The 17594-nt window shown below is 36.4% G+C and overlaps 1 protein-coding gene across 1 annotated transcript in view; it reads left to right on the forward strand.

Moving 5' to 3' along the window:
* SPATA6 (spermatogenesis associated 6) overlaps window positions 1-13250 on the forward strand; it is a 148140-nt gene extending 134890 nt beyond the window's left edge. The window contains 2 exon segments of the mRNA XM_060624031.2: window positions 1457-1548; window positions 13003-13250. Coding sequence (XP_060480014.2) covers window positions 1457-1548; window positions 13003-13183 — 273 coding nt within the window. The 3' untranslated portion in view covers window positions 13184-13250.
* The last annotated feature ends 4344 nt before the right edge of the window (window positions 13251-17594 follow it).

Consider the following 17594-nt stretch of genomic DNA (forward strand, 5'->3'; position numbering starts at 1 on the left):
CTCATACAAAGACAGAAATGAAGAGGGTGAAGAAAAAAAAAGACCAGTCAGAGAATTAGAAAAACTAGAAGGCTTAATCCAGTGAGAGATAGGAAAATAAAGAAGGAGTTACAGAAAAGGTATAAAAAGAATAGAGTAAAAATGCCTGATGAAACAAACAACCAGAAAAGGGAAAGAAAGAAAGAAAGAAAGAAAGAAAGAAGAAAGAAAGAAAGAGAAAAGAAAGAAAAAGAAAGAAGAAAGAAAGAAAAAAAAATATATGTAAAGTAAGACTTGACCAGAAACTATGAGTCCAATTCCAAAGGGGAAAAAAAAGAAAGAGGAGGGTAGAAAGAAAAAGAAGGGAAAAGAGAAGAGTAGGAAAGAAAAGAGAAAAATTTAAAAATTAAAAAAAAACCAGGCTAATATATAAAACTATAGGACACTTGTCTATTGGTACCTGGTATTGGCGACTGTGCTGGTCTGGATGAGAGACTGTCTAGTTCAATCAGTGTCAGTCCTGCTCCAGTAGATAAGCAGTTACCAGGCACGGAGGGGTGGGGTTTGGTGTAAGTGGGTCCCACCTCCACTGGGGGCCACTGTCCTGTTCTTGAAGCCCTGCTGTGTTGGTATTGGTGACACCCCAATCTCTCCTCCCCGGACTGGGAGTCTCCAACCGTGCTATTCAGGCAGCCTGTGCAGAGTAGTGCCAATGGTGAGCCTGTCCTGCTCCACAGTTCTCCTGTGCCTCCTGGGTGCTCAGCTGGGATTCAAAACCCAATGTCTTTTTTTTTTATTTATTATTTTAATGTTTATTTATTTTTTGAGAGAGACAGCAGGAGCAGGTGGGAGTTGGGGGGAGAGAAGGGGACAGAGGATCCAAAGCAGGCTCTGCACTGACAGCAGAGAGCCTATGCAGGGCTTGAACTCAAAAACTGTGAGATCATGACCTGAGCCGAAGTTGGACGCCTAACCGACTGAACCACTCAGGCGCCCCAGTAGCTATGTATTTTGATTCTAACTGCCTTGACTTTCATTTTTATTCTTGTGGCTTGTTAGTGCATTTTGGCTTATGAATAGTAGGTACGTGTTAGAATGCTTACATCTACATAAGTTTCCCAGGTACTTATTCTTCAGAGTGCAGGTGCAATCTTTTAGTTCACATGACAATATGTAAGACATTACTACATATCTTACTACATATCTTGACACAGTACCCATTCCTGTTCGTTTATTGATGCAAGAAATATCTACCAGTGTCTAGTCTTTGATAAGCCATATTAGCATAAATAGAATAAAATCATATTTGTTTTATTGAACAGAATAACAAATTCTCACCTCCCCTTTTGTTTCTTTTTAAGAAATCCAAGCATTCAATTCATTTCTTATAATGGGGGAGAGGGAGAGCATTTCCCAAAGAAACATAGAGATCATTTTAATTGCAAAATGAATTAATGGAAATTTTAAAATTTTTCAGGATGAGAGAGACCCAGAGAAAGAAGATGAACTGGAGCTGAAAAGAGGTCTTTTATACAGAGACTCTGCCTATGACAGTGACCCAGAGTATAGGTATGAGCTGGACTAATGCAGCATGTAGAGATCTTTCTCACAGTTTCTATAAAAATAACCTGCTTTTGAATCTGCTGGATTTGTGGGAAATTTAGACATAAATTGATAATTATTATTTATTTTTATGTTTACCTACATAAAACTTATTAAAATACTTAAATTACTGGGGAGGCTGAGTGGTTAGGTCAGTTGAGCTTCCAGCTCTTGATTTCGGCTCAGGTCATGATCCTGGGGTCGTGGGATTGAACCCCATGTCTGGCTCTGTGCTGAGCATGGAACCTGCTTCGGATTCTCTCTCCCTCTGCCCCTGCCTTGCTTGCACGCATGCTCTCTCTTTAACGACAACAACAAAATACTTTAATGATTGCATTACTGCAACTTTTCAAGGAAAACAAATATATTTTATTGAGGGTGATATTTTCCATTTTACTTAAGATTTATAGTATATTTGTCTGTCCTGCAAACCCACATATCCAGGACTTATTTTCAAGCACATTCTCATTCAAACAATAGTTTCCATAATTTTGGGAAATGACTAAGCTTTTTTTTTTAATAACCTAAGAAAAGTTGTTCTTCTAGCCTAATATTTCAGCAGTGTTAGTAATAGTAAAATTTTTGCAAGATTATGGTAGCAAATTTCATGAAGATTTTTTAAATCTCTATGTCAGTTGCCATAGAATGTGCTATTAAAAATTGAATGTAAATTGTGAGTTTATGTAACTGAAGGTTCTCTGAATCCTTTGGTGCTATACCACTGATTACCATATGGCTTCTACCTTCCTGAGTTTCCTGAAAAGCCAGTATAAGAAACAAGCTCCAGATAATGGAATATGTTTTATTGCTAATTTGAGTTTTGGACTGAAGTTTCTGATTTTTACCCTGGTAAGTTAGGCTAAACATTCTGTGAACATGTGAGGACTTCTTTTGCCCATTACACAGAATATAAATGTGAACTCCTTTCCCAAAGCTACTGCTTCCCAACCAAGAGGCAACCTGGACATCTCATCAAGGGAAGTAGTATATTATAGGTGAGTTTGGAGAAGCAATCCAAACAGGAAAAAGAAGATCCAAGAAAGTCCACACCTTGAGGAAGAAGAATTTTTATCTTTTGTTATTATTATTTACTTAAAGTTCTATGCTCTAGATTACTACTATATGTATTTAGCATCCCAATTTTGCTTCTCAATCCATATATTTAATTCTAATTTGGGTAAGAATGGATAGGGTTGATAAAGAAAAGTACCTGATTTTCATGCTTTTGTATGCATAATATTTACCTGGGTTGCCTCTTTAAAATACAGATTTCTTCTTTATACCCCATAGATTCTGATTCCTTACCTATAGAGGTGAGACCTAGAAATCTACATTTTAAGAAATATCATAGATGCTTCTAATACAGCTTGTGTAAGGACCACATTTTGAAAAACAGTGGTCTATTTAAAGTTTGCTGTAAACCTCAGTATTGGTTCTTTTTCCAATTCACCAAGCAATGTTAATGGCTAAGCTTTTGAATACCTGAGATTGTTTTGGTACCTCTCAATGAGGAAAGAGTTAAGCAGAATATCAGAAAAGTTCTGTTTACACATTTTTGAGATTTCTTTATATTCCTTGTTACTTCTCATATACGTATATATATATATATACATATATATATATATATATATATATGTGTATATATATATATATATATATTTAGACTGATAGGATAGGACAGAGTTATCAGGCCTTCAAGGTCTTTTATAAGAGCATATGTGATATTAGCTCCAGAAGCTACTGAAACAATCAGGGTATTATTTTGGTTTTATCCCTCAATCATATTATATATATTAGGCTAAGGTGTCACTCTCATTCTACTTTCCATCTCAAAGATGAGAGAACCCACACTCAAAGTAATCACCCATTTGCTTGCCTTAAGACTTCCATCAGCAGATATCAAGAGGAAGTTTGGGGGTCTTGGCTTAATATCACCCCTTTGCAGACACACATTGACACAGAGGTTGAGAGGAAGTCTGCATGGACCCTTGGAATGGCTAAGTGAGGAGCTCAGCAAATCCTTTCCCCAATTCAACTAGACAACAACTATACAGAATTGTCAAAAACAACAATTTTAGGACTCTGGAAATTGACCAAAGGCATATATAACAAATTGAGAAGCATTTATCAAGAAAATCTACTGAGTCTCAATAAGGGCAGTAGGACTCAGTGGCATTTTGCCTGGAACTCCCAGTCCCTAGCTCCTTGGGGCAGTCATGCTGAAAGACCAGCATCTCTGCTGCCAGAGAAGCCTAACTGTATGAAGCAGAGCATGGGAAATCCCATATGCAAGGAAGTTAATAAACAATAATTATCCCACTGGCAAACAATAAGAGAAGACTTGAGGTCTGACTACTTGTGGGGACAGACATCAAAGATCCAGGGACCAGGTAGCCAGATTGGTCTTGATAAAGTTGTAATTATCCCTGGTAGTCTGGAACGTTATGTGCATGTATAAGGCTGCAAATATGTTCAGGAGAAACTGGAGGGGCCTTAGGGAGCCACTAGTCCACAGCTAAATATGAGCCCTTTTGAAGACAGAAAGTAATACCCAGGGCAAGCTTGTAAACTGGATAAATTTTGAATGTATGTTCCAAGCCACACATAGATCCATTGGCGAAAAGATAGAAGCCTTTCTTTCTTTCTTTCTTTCTTTCTTTCTTTCTTTCTTTCTTTCTTTCTTTCATGTTTATTTTTGAGAGAGAGAGAGAGACAGAGCACTAGTGGCAGAGGGGCAGAGACAGAGGAAAACACAAAATCTGAAACAGGCTCCAGGCTCTGAGCTGTCAGCACAGAGCCTGACACGGGACTCAAACCTGGGAACAGGGAGATCACGACCTGAGCCAAAGTCAGAGGCTCAACTGACTGAGCCACCCAGGCGCCCCAGGATGGAAGCTTTTCTGACCAATCATTTGCTGGTCACCAAGCTATGCTGACCCAAGGGCAGTTCCTATGAGGCCAGGCTTAAAAGTTGAAACAATAATTTTTTTAAAAAAAGAAAAGTAACAAGGAACACCAGAAACTACACAGGGCAAGGGAAACAGATTTCAAGCCTTAATCCAGACAGGACACGCAGCAAATAATCAAAAACAAAACCCTGGTAAGGTCAAAATCCAGAGTTGTTGCAATTTTTATCTAAAATGTTGTTTTCATCAAAAAATTATGAGACATGTAAGAAATAGAAAAATCTAACCCATACAATTGAAGGACAAGTTACTATAAACTGACTTTGAAGAGGCCCAGATATTGGATTTAGCAGCTGTGTTCACAGAACTAAAGGAAATCATGTCTAAATAATTAAAGGGAGGGGCACCTGGCTGTCTCAGTCTGTAGAGCATGCCTCCCTTGATCTCAGGGTCATGAGTTCAAGCCCCATGCTGGGTGTGGAACCTACTTACAATAAAAATAAAGTAATAATAATAAATAAAATCATGTTAAAAAAAGAATTAAAGGGGTATATAATGATAGGATTCATGAAATAGAGAATATTGATAGATAAAAATAATTTCTTTCATGTTTTGCTTAAAAATTATGCCCAGGACTCAATACTTTGTGTTGTGATCTGATATATATTGTGATTATCATCCAGGAGTATAGCAGAGATTCAGTGTTTTCTGCAGGAAAAGCATAATGGGAAATTGGAGTGCTGTTACCTTGTACACATCAGCCTATATACATGCTCATTGTCCTATGTCTTCCATCATCTTTGAGTATGAAATTCATATTGAAGAAATCTCTTATCAGGGAGTTGTTAGGTGACCTTTTACTTTAAGTTCTTTGGAATTTGGAGCTAGATTTTGGAAACAATCTACTACCGTGCCATCTTCCTTCTCTTTTTGCATATTACCTGTCTTTTAGAAATTTTAGACATTTGCAATGGTAGCCTTGCCAGTTCCCAAGGTCCTGGGATGTTTTTTAGTACCTGCTATGTATATTTAAAATTTCTTCAGTTTTCAGGATGTTGAAAATTCTCCATATTTGTTGTGTACTTCTGTCATCACTATTTTATTTGAACATTAATCCTAATTAAAGACCAGGCATAAATGATGTTTCATATAGATGGGGGTTGGTCACAAAAAGAGAGAAGTAAGCATAAAAATAATTTTAAGTTCATGGTTAGAATATGAATTGTCCTTTTATGACTATCGCCTGACATTTTTAACCATAGTTTTCTTTTATGGAACTAGCTATTGATATAAGCTGTTTTCTATTTACTTCTGCATATTTTTCAGGATACTAACAGAAGAAATATGCTCGATATAATGTTTTAATTGTGAAATTATTTGTGACAGAACTGAGTAAATTTTGACTATGTGTATATATTTTAAGTTTTTATTTAGATTCCAGTTAGTTAACATACTGTGTAATATTAGTTTCAGGTGTACAATATAGTGATTGAACACTTCCACATAACACCCAGTGTTCGTCACAAGTGCACTGCTTAACCCATCATCTATTTAACCCATCTCCTCTAGCACCTCCCCTCTGGTAACCACCAGTTGACTATATGTTTTTAAATAATACAGGCTTGACGGTAGTTTTCATCTCTCCCCTATTGGTCACTTTCTGATTAATCTGATGCATCTACTAAGATGTAATAAATAGCCAAAAAGTTATCTTTAGTGTTAACAAGTGGAAGAAAAAAATCTAAATAATATACAGACTTAAAATCTCTTAAATAACTAAGAACAAGCTTTCATTTTCAAGTGAGAAAATGTTGTTTGATCTAATTTGAATTCATTGGATCTTGTGTTATTAAGTCAAGTATCATAAAATCCTTTTTCATTAAATACTTGAAATTTAATTTTTCTTTTTCTTTAAAATTTCTTTTTGTCTAGAAGTTCTGTTATATTCAGAAATATTAGGGGTGCCACATATTTATGTGATTTTTCAAAGTGTAAAATTTGTAGCTTAGGGGTCTAGAAAAGTTTCTGATGATTAGGACAGGGCAGTGTTGTATTCATCTAAAAAACTTTTTTTTAATGTTTATTTATTTTTTTAATGTTTATTTTTGAGAGACAGAGAGACAGAGCATGGGTCGGGGAGGGCAGAGAGCGAAGGAGACACAGAATCTGAAGCAGGCTCCAGGCTCCCAGCTGTCAGCACACAGCCCGACGTGGGGCTCAAACCCACGAACCGTGAGATCATGACCTGAGCCGAAGTCAGACGCTTAACAGACTGAGCCACCCAGGCGCCCCTGTATTCATTTTTTAAAACAAAAATATGACCTTGGTAATTGGACTTAATATTGATGCCACGGCATGCCCAGAGTTCAACTTGTTGCCCCCTTCAAGAATACTACTAAACAACTAGAATGGTTTTGTGACTAGCAATTCTTGGCAGAGTAATTTAATTTTTTAAATAAGTCATAAGAAAGTAATACATTAAATATAACTTTCAGTAAGAATTGTGATTTTATGACATTCTCATAAACAAGTAGGTAATTATGGTCTTAACTAGATAAGGTTAGATAGGAGGACTGCTGACTGAATGATGACATGGAATAGATCACTAACAGCAATCCCAAGTTAGGTCTGAGAGCCGTAATAAGTAGTATTTCATATTATGCTTGAATTGCAGATGTTTAAGCTTTAATGATAATTTAGGAGTAAAAAATATGTTCATAATTTTATTTAACCAGGGCAAAACATGCAAATATCCTAAAGTATTACAGCTGTACTCTGTCTACATTAGATCAACTTTATGTCTAGTTCTTTTTACTCAAAGTATGGGGAGGAATTCAGAAAAGAATAATAAAAACAAGTGAGACATTCTCTATGGACATGATAATGATACTGAATTTAACCTGTATTCATGAAACCAGAGGGATGACTTAAAATATCAGTTTAAAATACTATATTTTGTGTTTAAATAAAGACCACTTGTATCCTATACACATATTATTAAAAATAATAGTTGGGAAAAAATAATACTTGAGGCTAAGACTTTAGAGTAATTTTGATTCAATCTCCCACTCATAGTAGAAATCCCTTCTGTATCCCTCCATTATAGGCTCATTATTCCCTCCAGGACAAAATTCTGTTTTACTTCTAACAGTTAAATCTTACTTTATTCTTACCTCTCCAGATATGCCTGGCATTTCACGATATTCCAGGCTGTTTTATGCCTTGATTCTGTTATATAATATGATGCCTGGAGTAACCTCTGTCTTCTTTATCTAGTGAATGCCTACTTATTCTCTAGGACTAAGGTCAAGTCTTTCTCTCTTCTGAGGTATCTTTCATGACCTCAGCAGACTGTTAGGCATTTTCTCCTTATGCTGCCACTACTTCTCATATATTTCATTTCAATTAGCAATATTTTTCTCATGATAACTATTTCATTATGTGTTTATCTTGCCTTCTTTTATTAAATGTGAGCTCCTTGAGGGCACAGATATGTTACTTATCTTTGGTTTTGACTGCCCATCAAAGTTTCTGACGTGTAGTAGGAGCTGAACTTAGAAAAATAGTTCAAATATTAAGATAGGGTTCTTAATTAAAGTGATCAGTTACATTGCTAAAACTATTATTTAAGTAAAGTCATGTTTTGATTGTGATATTTAATAACATCTCTAGATAAGGAACCAACAGAGGAATTAATAGTAGTGAAAGCTGTCAGACTTTATTTGTTGTCAGTGACTCATTTCTACACATTCTTAGTCATGGAGAGAAATAAGTGACCTATAAGTAATTAGTCTTCAATAAATTTCTTTGAGTATACTTCTTTCATTTATTTAATTTTTTTAACGTCTATTTATTTTTGAGAGACAGAGGGAGACAGAGCATGAGCAGGGGAGGGGCAAAGAAAGAGGGAGACACAGAATCCGAAGCAGGCTCCAGGCTCTGAGCTGTCAGCACAGAGCCTGGCGTGGGGCTCGAACTCACGGGCCGTGAGATCATGACCTGAGAAGTAGGACGCTTAACCAACTGTGCCACCCAGGGGCCCCTAAAGTCACTTTCAGCACTGGTTCTCTGAGTATAAATGGCAAATTTTATAATTCTCATGACCTTCCATTTATTTCTTAGAATTAATATTTTGGGGGTAGCATGTCCATCTTACCTTTGACCTTCTTTTCAGTGAATATCACCTTATAGATACTTTTTATGAAGACTATGTGTAGAATAGTATATGCTTGATCTTCATTTGATACTGACGTAGAAAACATCAGGGTTTCAAGTGAGTTTACCCTTCTCTAAGCAAAAAATTAGTAATGTCCTTTGTCTCCTAGTTCATGTTAAACTACCTAAGACCTTTCTGTTCTTGGCATATAAACTAGGCTCTGTCAACACTTAGGATTTGAAACTGCCCAGTTCTTGGATTATCCTGGTCTGTTGTTTTTTGTCTTTTTTTTCTTAATAGTATTGTCATAATTAAATACAGGGCTTCTACTTAAGTAGCAAGAGTAAGTTAATAAAAACAAAATGCACTCCACTAATAAAATATCATCGCTACTTTGAAAGTAACCATTTTACTATAGCATTAATGCAGTACTTTTTAGAGTTTAGTAGGAACTCACTAAATGCTTCGAATGAATGAATGCTGAAGATACTCATGGTAAAATAGAGAAGTATAGTTTTTAAAAGCCTACTACTATAATAAAACTTTTTAGTGTCACTTACACATTTTAAGCTTATTAATGTACCCAGTAATAGAAAATCGGAATTGACTCAGTATGTTGATAGTTCATTAGAGAGCTAATGCTTTCATGTCTGGAAGTAAATATCATCTTTAGGATTCTGATACTCTTTGCACCTGTGGACCGTATTAGGCCCTATTATGTGTTCATATATATGTTTTGCAGTTCAGACTCCCAAACTGAACTAATTCCCACATTCTCTCCATACGATCACAATATTGTTTACTAAATTGAAAATTTTGCAGTTTTAAATAGAAATAAACTCTCTGCCAAATTTTACAAGATCAAAAAGCATTAGAATGTGTATTTTGGCTGCTTTAGTTCTTCTTTACAAACCCTTATCGGGTTCACATTTGCTTCTAAAAAGCTTTCTGAATTTTATTTATTCATTGCAAGCCACTGAGGTGATACTTTAAGGCAACTTTGAGACATGAAAAAAAAAAGTATTGTCTAATGGAACCACCGCTGTTGCAGATCTATGCCAGATAACATTAAATATAGTAATTTATGATCGGGGTAGGAATTTGGTCTACAATCTCAGAAATAGTCTAGTCTACACAATGATTTTTAAAGTTAGCAGGTCCTACCTCTGCTTACCCCTCTGAGAGCCAGGTAGCGGTGTGTGTCGGAAATTCAAATTTCTGTTGAGTGGGTTTTCTGTAGTGAGCTAGCCTGGCTGCTAAACACAATGTAGAGCTTGGAAAAAAACGTTATTATCTGGCCTTCAGCATGTGGTAAAGTTGATGTTTGTGGACAAGGAGATAAGGGACAGACCTGCATTTTGTGAAATTTTAATTAGCTCATGACTTGTTGCAAAACAAAACAACAAATAAACAACAACAAAGAAAAACCGAGCAAACAGAACAAAACCTGGTGGGACCCCTAACATAGTGTGAGGGAACACAGGCAAATGTGGGGGCCTAGGCTGGGAGGTACAGTTGCAGAGGCACAAGGGATGCAGAAATGTTTCCAGTAACATATGTGTGTGTGTGATTTCTTTATCACTTGACTCAAACTGTCAAAAAAAAAAAAAGTAAGTTGTAAGTGACAACAGGAATTAGGCTTGGTGAAAAATGTATGAAATCAGAAATTGTATTCAGTGGGTAGACTATTTCTTGAGCAGAGCTAATGAAAGAAATGTGGTCTCTGTATCAAAGCAATAGCACTAAGACTTGGCTAAAGCCTTCTGAAAATTTTTAAATATTATACTGACATTATTAAAAATTGTCTTAACTACCCCTCATTAACTGAATGGACAAGATAGAAGTAATCATAATCATGTTTTAAAATGCCTTTGTTATCCCAGAGACTATATCACTTTCAAAATTTTCCAGCATGAAATTTTTTACACCAAGTATAAAGAAAGTTTCACAAGACCTAGTAAATGTTACTAGGAGATATGAGGTGGAATTTCATTTTAGCAAAGCCATGAGGAAGTAGAGAAACCTATTGTCATGGTTCACAGAAGTGAATTTTTAAGAACTTGGCATAGTAACCGTAACCGAGAAATATATTTAAGGTTTGTGCATCATAAATAATAATAGTAATAATAATAAATGAATACCCATTTACTCACCATCCAGCTATATAGAACACAATCCATACCTACAAGGCCACCTTATGCTCCCAACCAATTGCTTCTCTTTCCACGGAGATAACTGTTAGTGTAGCTTTTCTGTTAATCCTTCTTTTTTTTCCTTTGTAGTTATACCACACATGAATCTATCCTTAGGCAATAAGTTGTTTAATTTTTCTTGTTTTAAACTTTAGATAAATGTAAGTACAACTGTAATTGTTTGAAATTTGCTTTTTTCCCCCACTCAGTTGGTTTTTCAGTTTCATCCCAACTGATTCATGTAGCTATAGATCGTTAATTTTCCCTATTTTCTCTGCTGCATACTGTACCATTGTATGCATAATACCATGGTATGCACATGTGTTCTAATGTAGATGGGTATTTAAGGTTGCTTCCAGTTCTTAGCTTTGTGACAAAGAGTGTTGTTATGAACAAGTTTGCACATGTCTCATGGTACACATGTGCAAGAATGTCACTGGGGTAGCCAGGAGTGGTATTACTGGCTTGAAGGTGCATATTCAACCTTATCGGGTCATGCCAAACTCTTCCAAAGTAAGTGTGTAAATGTTCTCATGACTTTATATCCTCACTGACACCATGTCAAGTTCCAAAAATGATAACCCGGTTACTCCATGCCTTTTTTCGTGGTCACTTTGTGTTCAGGTGTTAGAACCTGGTGCTATTCAGGTAGAATAGCCAATTCTTCTTGCAGATATATAGCCCTAAGAGTTCCTGTTTCACAGTTGACAATAGAAGTAACATCATTGGACTGTTAAGTCAAGGAAGAAATTGTTTGAAGTGAGATTCCAAATCTATGAAGAAAATATATCTGTGGCATTTAATAACCAGAACATAGAGGTTTTTAAATTTTTTTTTATTTTTTAAAATGTTTTATTTATTTTTGAGAGAGAAAGAGAGTGAGCATGAGTGGGGGAGGGGCAGAGAGAGAGGGAGACACGAAATCTGAAGCAGGCTCCAGGCTCTGAGCTGTCAACACAGAGCCTGATGCGGGGCTCGAACTCATGAAACATGAAATCATGACCTGAGCCGAAGTCAGACGCTTAACTGACTGAGCCCCAGTTCAGGCACCCCAGAACATACAGTTTTATATGACACAAATGTCACAATGTCTAACATGCCTGAGAGTCTTATCTATAACAATTAATTAATTTATTGAAGTAGGTAAATTGTTTATTAAAAAATAAACTCAGTCCTTGAAAAAGTCAGCATTTTATTCCTAGCAAATAATATGTTAAGCCCAGAATTCAATGTTTATGATAGTAAAATTGTAACTTTAGTATGTTTTAAAAAGCACTATCAAACCTTCGAAAACAGTGGCTTTTTCTTCTCTATTCTTATTAAAACTAGCCTAGTCCTGGTCTGTTTCATAGCTTCCTATCTATTCTTTTTTCTTCAAGACCCTCAAGATTGGATCCTTATCCCTTCAAATACAGACTCTTCCACCTTGTTTTCCATTTTCCAAAAATGGTTCATATTTAGGGTAATTTTCTATTCCTCCTTGAAGACAGTAGCAGTATGCCATAGTGGAAGGGGCCGTAGGGCCACAGACATGATATTCCTTTCTGTTCTGCCAGTTACTAGCTGAGTGGTCATAGGCAAGTAACTTGACTTCACTGAATCTTAGTTTCCACAGTTACCAACTTCAGCATTTCCTAAGATTGGTAGATAAATATCTATAAAGTACCTATAAAGTACCTAGTAGTTTAGTGCCTCATACTTAATAACTTCCATGTGCAAAGTAAGTGCTGTACTATGCACTTTGCACATATTATCTTTGATTTTTAAACGAATACTGGAAAAATAAAGGAAGCCTAGACTCTGGATGATTAAATAAATTGCCCAAGGTCCCCCAGCTTATGAAGGATTGAGCTGTTACTCAGTTTTAGGTGTGCCTGACTTTAGAGGCCAGGTCCTCTCATGACTGCACTCTACTTTTACCACACCACACCTATCTCTCTCCTCTGAATTCTTTGCAACTCTGTCTCTTATGCACAATTTTCATTTTATTGTATTGTAATAGTTTCATACAAATAGGTCGCTCTTTGAAGCCACAGACCTTATTGTCTTTTATTTCTCATAGCCCAGAGTATCACACACCTGTAAAGTACTCAGTAAATATTTGATTTATATAATACTACCTCTCATTGCGTTTCACCAGTTTTAATACTTTATATCCTTTTTATAGCTCATTTCAGCGGCCACATGACACTCTCCATTTGGATGACGGTGAATACTGGTCCAACAGGGCAGCATCTTATAAAGGAAAATCCCACCGACCCCTCTTTGAGAACAGCATGGACAAGATATACAGGAACTTATACAAAAAGGCCTGTAGTTCTGTTTCTCACACCCAGGAAAGCTTCTGAGACCATCCATGATAAACTATATGGGTGTCTGTGTCAACTTCTCAATGAAAACGTTTGATGTGATCAATATCTGTATTCTTTTTTTTTTTTTTTAAGGTGGTTCTGAGTACAGTAGTTAGATGTGAGTAAGTTCATTACTTCAGGTGGTAAATGATTGTAGGCAATCCTTTTCTTCATCATAGAAGAGAGTGCTCTGTCCCAAAAGTCAAAGCTCCACACTGCATCACAACTTCCAATCTGGTTATGAGAAAAGGCTGTTTTGCCCCGTAACCTCCTGTCTCCACCCACACATCCAAGAATAGATTCTCTCTGGAAATGCTCTCCTGCCTTAATCACCTTATGATTTTATTTTCATCTGTTTGATTAGTTATCTTGTCTAAGATTAATATTAACTCCCTTTTCTTGATAATGACCAAAATGATATACTGTATAGAAGTGAAATGAATTTCCTGAGTTTAAACCTCATTTTAACTAGTATTTTTTATTTACTTCTCCCTGCAGAAAATTTATACTTCTTAGCTAATAAGAAATAACTTTATTTTTAAAGTTTATACAATCATTCACTTCCTCTTCTCTAAAACAAGTACCTAAGTTACCTACAATATATAACAGTTAGCTAGAAATAGCAGTGGCCATGTGTGACCCAAAGTGTGAATAACTGATTTTTAAAGATAGAATTCTTTGCATGATTTTCACTTAAGGCCATATCTTGTGGTGCAACCAGAATCAGAAGATAGCTTTTGTTAGTAAGCAAGTAGAGACTCAGGAAAAATAAAGGGATTTTGTTGTAATTTTAAACTCTTTAGAGTTGTCATAGGTACCAATGGCCCAAGAAAGTAGTATCCTTAGTTAGAGCACACTTGGGACCATAAATAGGATTAAAACATTATACAGAGTACTTTGTACCAGCAAGTCTGGTAGTTGATAAAATTATCCCCCGTAAACACACCTATGAGACCAGTGAATCTCTGAAGATATGAAGAAATCGGTCACCTCATATTTGCCAGAGTCAGTGGAGGGAAAGCAGAGAATAGGAAATAAGTGAACTTGGCTTACAGGCTTGGAGAGTTGACTACGAGGTACTGTTTTCTCATTGGCTGCACCTTTGGTTCATTCTATAGTTAGGATTAAAAAAAAATTAACATGTGAAATTGGGTGACTTGCTTTTGTATTAGGAGAAAATATATAATACTTGCTATCTAATAATGGGATATTTAAACTTCATGTTAAGAGTGTTCTGGTATAGTAACCTGTGATGTAGGAAAGTGTATCAGAGAAAGGGGCCAGGCAGTCTAGGCTTTAGCTCCATCCTGCCGTTCTGTAGCTGAGTCTCTTCAATTCTCTGTCCCTAGTTTCCTCAGCCTATCAAATGAGAATGGAGTGGATCAGCTTTTCCTGAACTGTGTGTTCTGTGCACTTGTTCTAAGAGATGGATATAGGAATGTAGATACAGGTATTTCCTTGGTCATATAAGTTGAAGAAAATCTTTGCACTATATTCATACTCCCCGACTGAGAGAACCATAGGTAGGATGGCAGAAATGAAAGACAGTGCTATTGATGCTGAAACATCAATCAACAGCAGTTCCAAACTGGAGCTGTCCGAGCAAACTAGTTTGTATGGTCGATATAGTCATAATAAACACTAGCATGTTAGAAGCTCTGAGAAATCCTGGCATAAGCCTGTTTATGCGGGCCCAGAATTTCCTAAATTAAATTGAGTGTGTAGCAGTATCTGTCGTTATGGCCATCTTTCTCCTCCAATTCTGCGTCCTTAGCTCCCCACACTCCCTTTCAAAAGTGCCATCCTCAGCCTACATGTGGACACCAGTTGGGGAAATGGTACACTACACAATCACTGAGTTAACGCTCTGGCTGTAAGTTGTATGATGATGTTTTGCACAATGAGCATTTGAAGGTCAACACTGATATATATAATATATATCATCAGTGGAACTTAGTATGTTTTGGTTTTGGTTTTGTTTTATGTGTGGAAACAAATGAAAAATTCTTCTATTTAAAAGGCCCTGCTTGGGGGTGCCTTGGTGGCTCAGTCAGTTAAGAGTCCAACTTGGCTCAGGTCATGATCTCACAGTTCGTGGGTTTGAGCCCCACGTCAGGCTCTATGTTGACAGCTTGGAGCCTGGAGCCTGCTTCAGATTCTGTGTCTCCTCCTCTCTCTGCCCTTCCCCTGCTCGCTCTCTCTCTCTCTCCCTCAAAAATAAATAAACATTAACAATTTTTAATGTTTAAAAAAAAATTTTTTTAAAGGTCCTGCTTGTTGTGAAAAGAACAAATATGAACTTCAGAGGAAATTTCACTGTCATGGAAAATCTCCCGAGTGAATAAGTACATAAAAATTTACCTTATTGTACCTATATCTGCCATTGGCTATGACAAAGGCCACAAAAAATGGGTCCCAAGAGGGAACTTCAGAAAATGATATTCTGAAAGACATTTTCTTGTGGATTACATTTGACATCTCTCTGAAGGATCAGATGCAAGTTTCCAGATATGTAGTATTTTGACTAAGTGTCTATTTCCATTTCCTGGGGGAAGGAATGGTCTTTGTTGCTATCTCTATTACTATGAATTCTCATGTAGTATTATTTTTGAGGAGTAAAACGTTTAAATACTAATAATTATCTTTTTCACTAAGAAACAGAAAAATGCAGTTGTTTATTTTTTTTAGCCTTTTAAAAACATTTCTTACAATCTAGTAATAGTTATAGGACTTAATATGAAAGATAAATGGATCTTCTTTTTAATGTATTTTTGTTCTTTAAATAAAAAAAAAAAACTGGGAGTTTCAGGAAGGAAGATGTCAATTCAACTAAGAAAAAAAGGCGTGTGATTGGTCTGAGAGCGAGGCCTCCCTGGCACCACTACCAGTTACATAACCTTGTTTAAGTCATTTGTCCTTCTTGGAGCTCAGTTTTCTTATCTATAAGGTGAGGAAGGGGTTAATTGAGAAGGATCTTTTAAATGTTCCAACATTTGTATGATTGTGTAATTGATTAAAATGGAGGATAAGAAAGTTCTAGGCAGCAGAGTTGTGTTGTGACTTCAAAGATTAAGCCCCTGATTAAAAATCTGGAGCAGGGGCGCCTGGGTGGCTCAGTCGGTTAAGCGTCCGACTTCGACTCCGGTCACGATCTCGCGGTCCGTGAGTTCAAGCCCCGTATCGGGCTCTCTGCTGACAGCTCAGAGCCTGGAGCCTGCTTCAGATTCTGTGTCTCCCTCTCTCTCTGCCCCTCCCCCGTTCATGCTGTGTCTCTCTCTGTCTCAAAAATAAATAAACGTTAAAAAAAAATTTTTAAAAATAAAATAAATAAAAATCTGGAGCAGATAGAACATTCTCATTATTGTGTTCGTTTTCCAATAATAGCTTTATATTTTTTAATTTTTGTAATCCGTATTTATTTTTGAGAGAGAGAACACGAGTGAGAGTGGGACAGAGAGAGAGACACAGAATCCAAAGCACGCTGCAGGCTCTGAGCTGTCAGACCGTTAACCAACTGAGCCACCCAGGCACGTCCCACCAATAATAGTTTTATTGAGAAATAACTCATGTAGTATTAAATTTACCCTTTAAAAGTATACAGTTGCATGGTTTTAGTATATTCACAGAGTTGTGCAGCTATAAGCACCAGCTAATTGTAAACTATTTCATGACTCCAGGAGAAATCCTGAACCCATTAGCAGTCACTCCTCATTCCCTTCTGTCCTCAACTCCTAGCAAGCACTAATCTGCTTTCAGTCTCTATGCTTATTCTGGCATTTCATATAAATGGAATCATGCAGTATGTGACATTTTGTTCCTGGCTCCTTTGACTTAGCATAATTTTTTCATGGTTCATCTATGTTTTAATGTGTATCAGTATTTCATTCCTTTTCATTAAATAGTAATCATTGCATGGATATACAGTATTTTGTGTATCCATTCATTTGATGGGCATTTTCATCATTTCCACTTTGGGGATATTATGAAAAGCATTGGTATAAATATTTGTGTACAAGTTTTTGTGGGGACTTATCTTTCCATTTCTCTCAAGTATAAACCTAGATAAGGAATTGCTGAGTCATATGGAAACTCTATGTTTGACATTTTGAAGAACTGCCAAACTGTTTTCCAAAGTGACTCTGCCATTTTACAATTTGTGTGTGTGTGTGTGTTTTTTTTAATTTTACCTTAGGATCTTAGGCTAGGTACACATTCAAACATTCATCCACCCATCTGTCACATATTTATTGAGCACGTGTTACATGTAAAGCGTATAAATTTTTTAAGCGTGTAAGTGTAAGTTTTTTAAATGTGTGTTCCCACAAGTGTGAAGAGTCTATTGAAGAAGACAGGTAACAGTGTATTTCCACATTTACAGTATTGTAACTTCTGTGGTGTAGGAATACAA

The sequence above is a fragment of the Panthera onca genome, chromosome C1 (assembly GCF_046562875.1).
Source record: "Panthera onca isolate mPanOnc1 chromosome C1, mPanOnc1 haplotype 2, whole genome shotgun sequence".
NCBI classification, from domain to species: Eukaryota; Metazoa; Chordata; class Mammalia; order Carnivora; family Felidae; genus Panthera; species Panthera onca.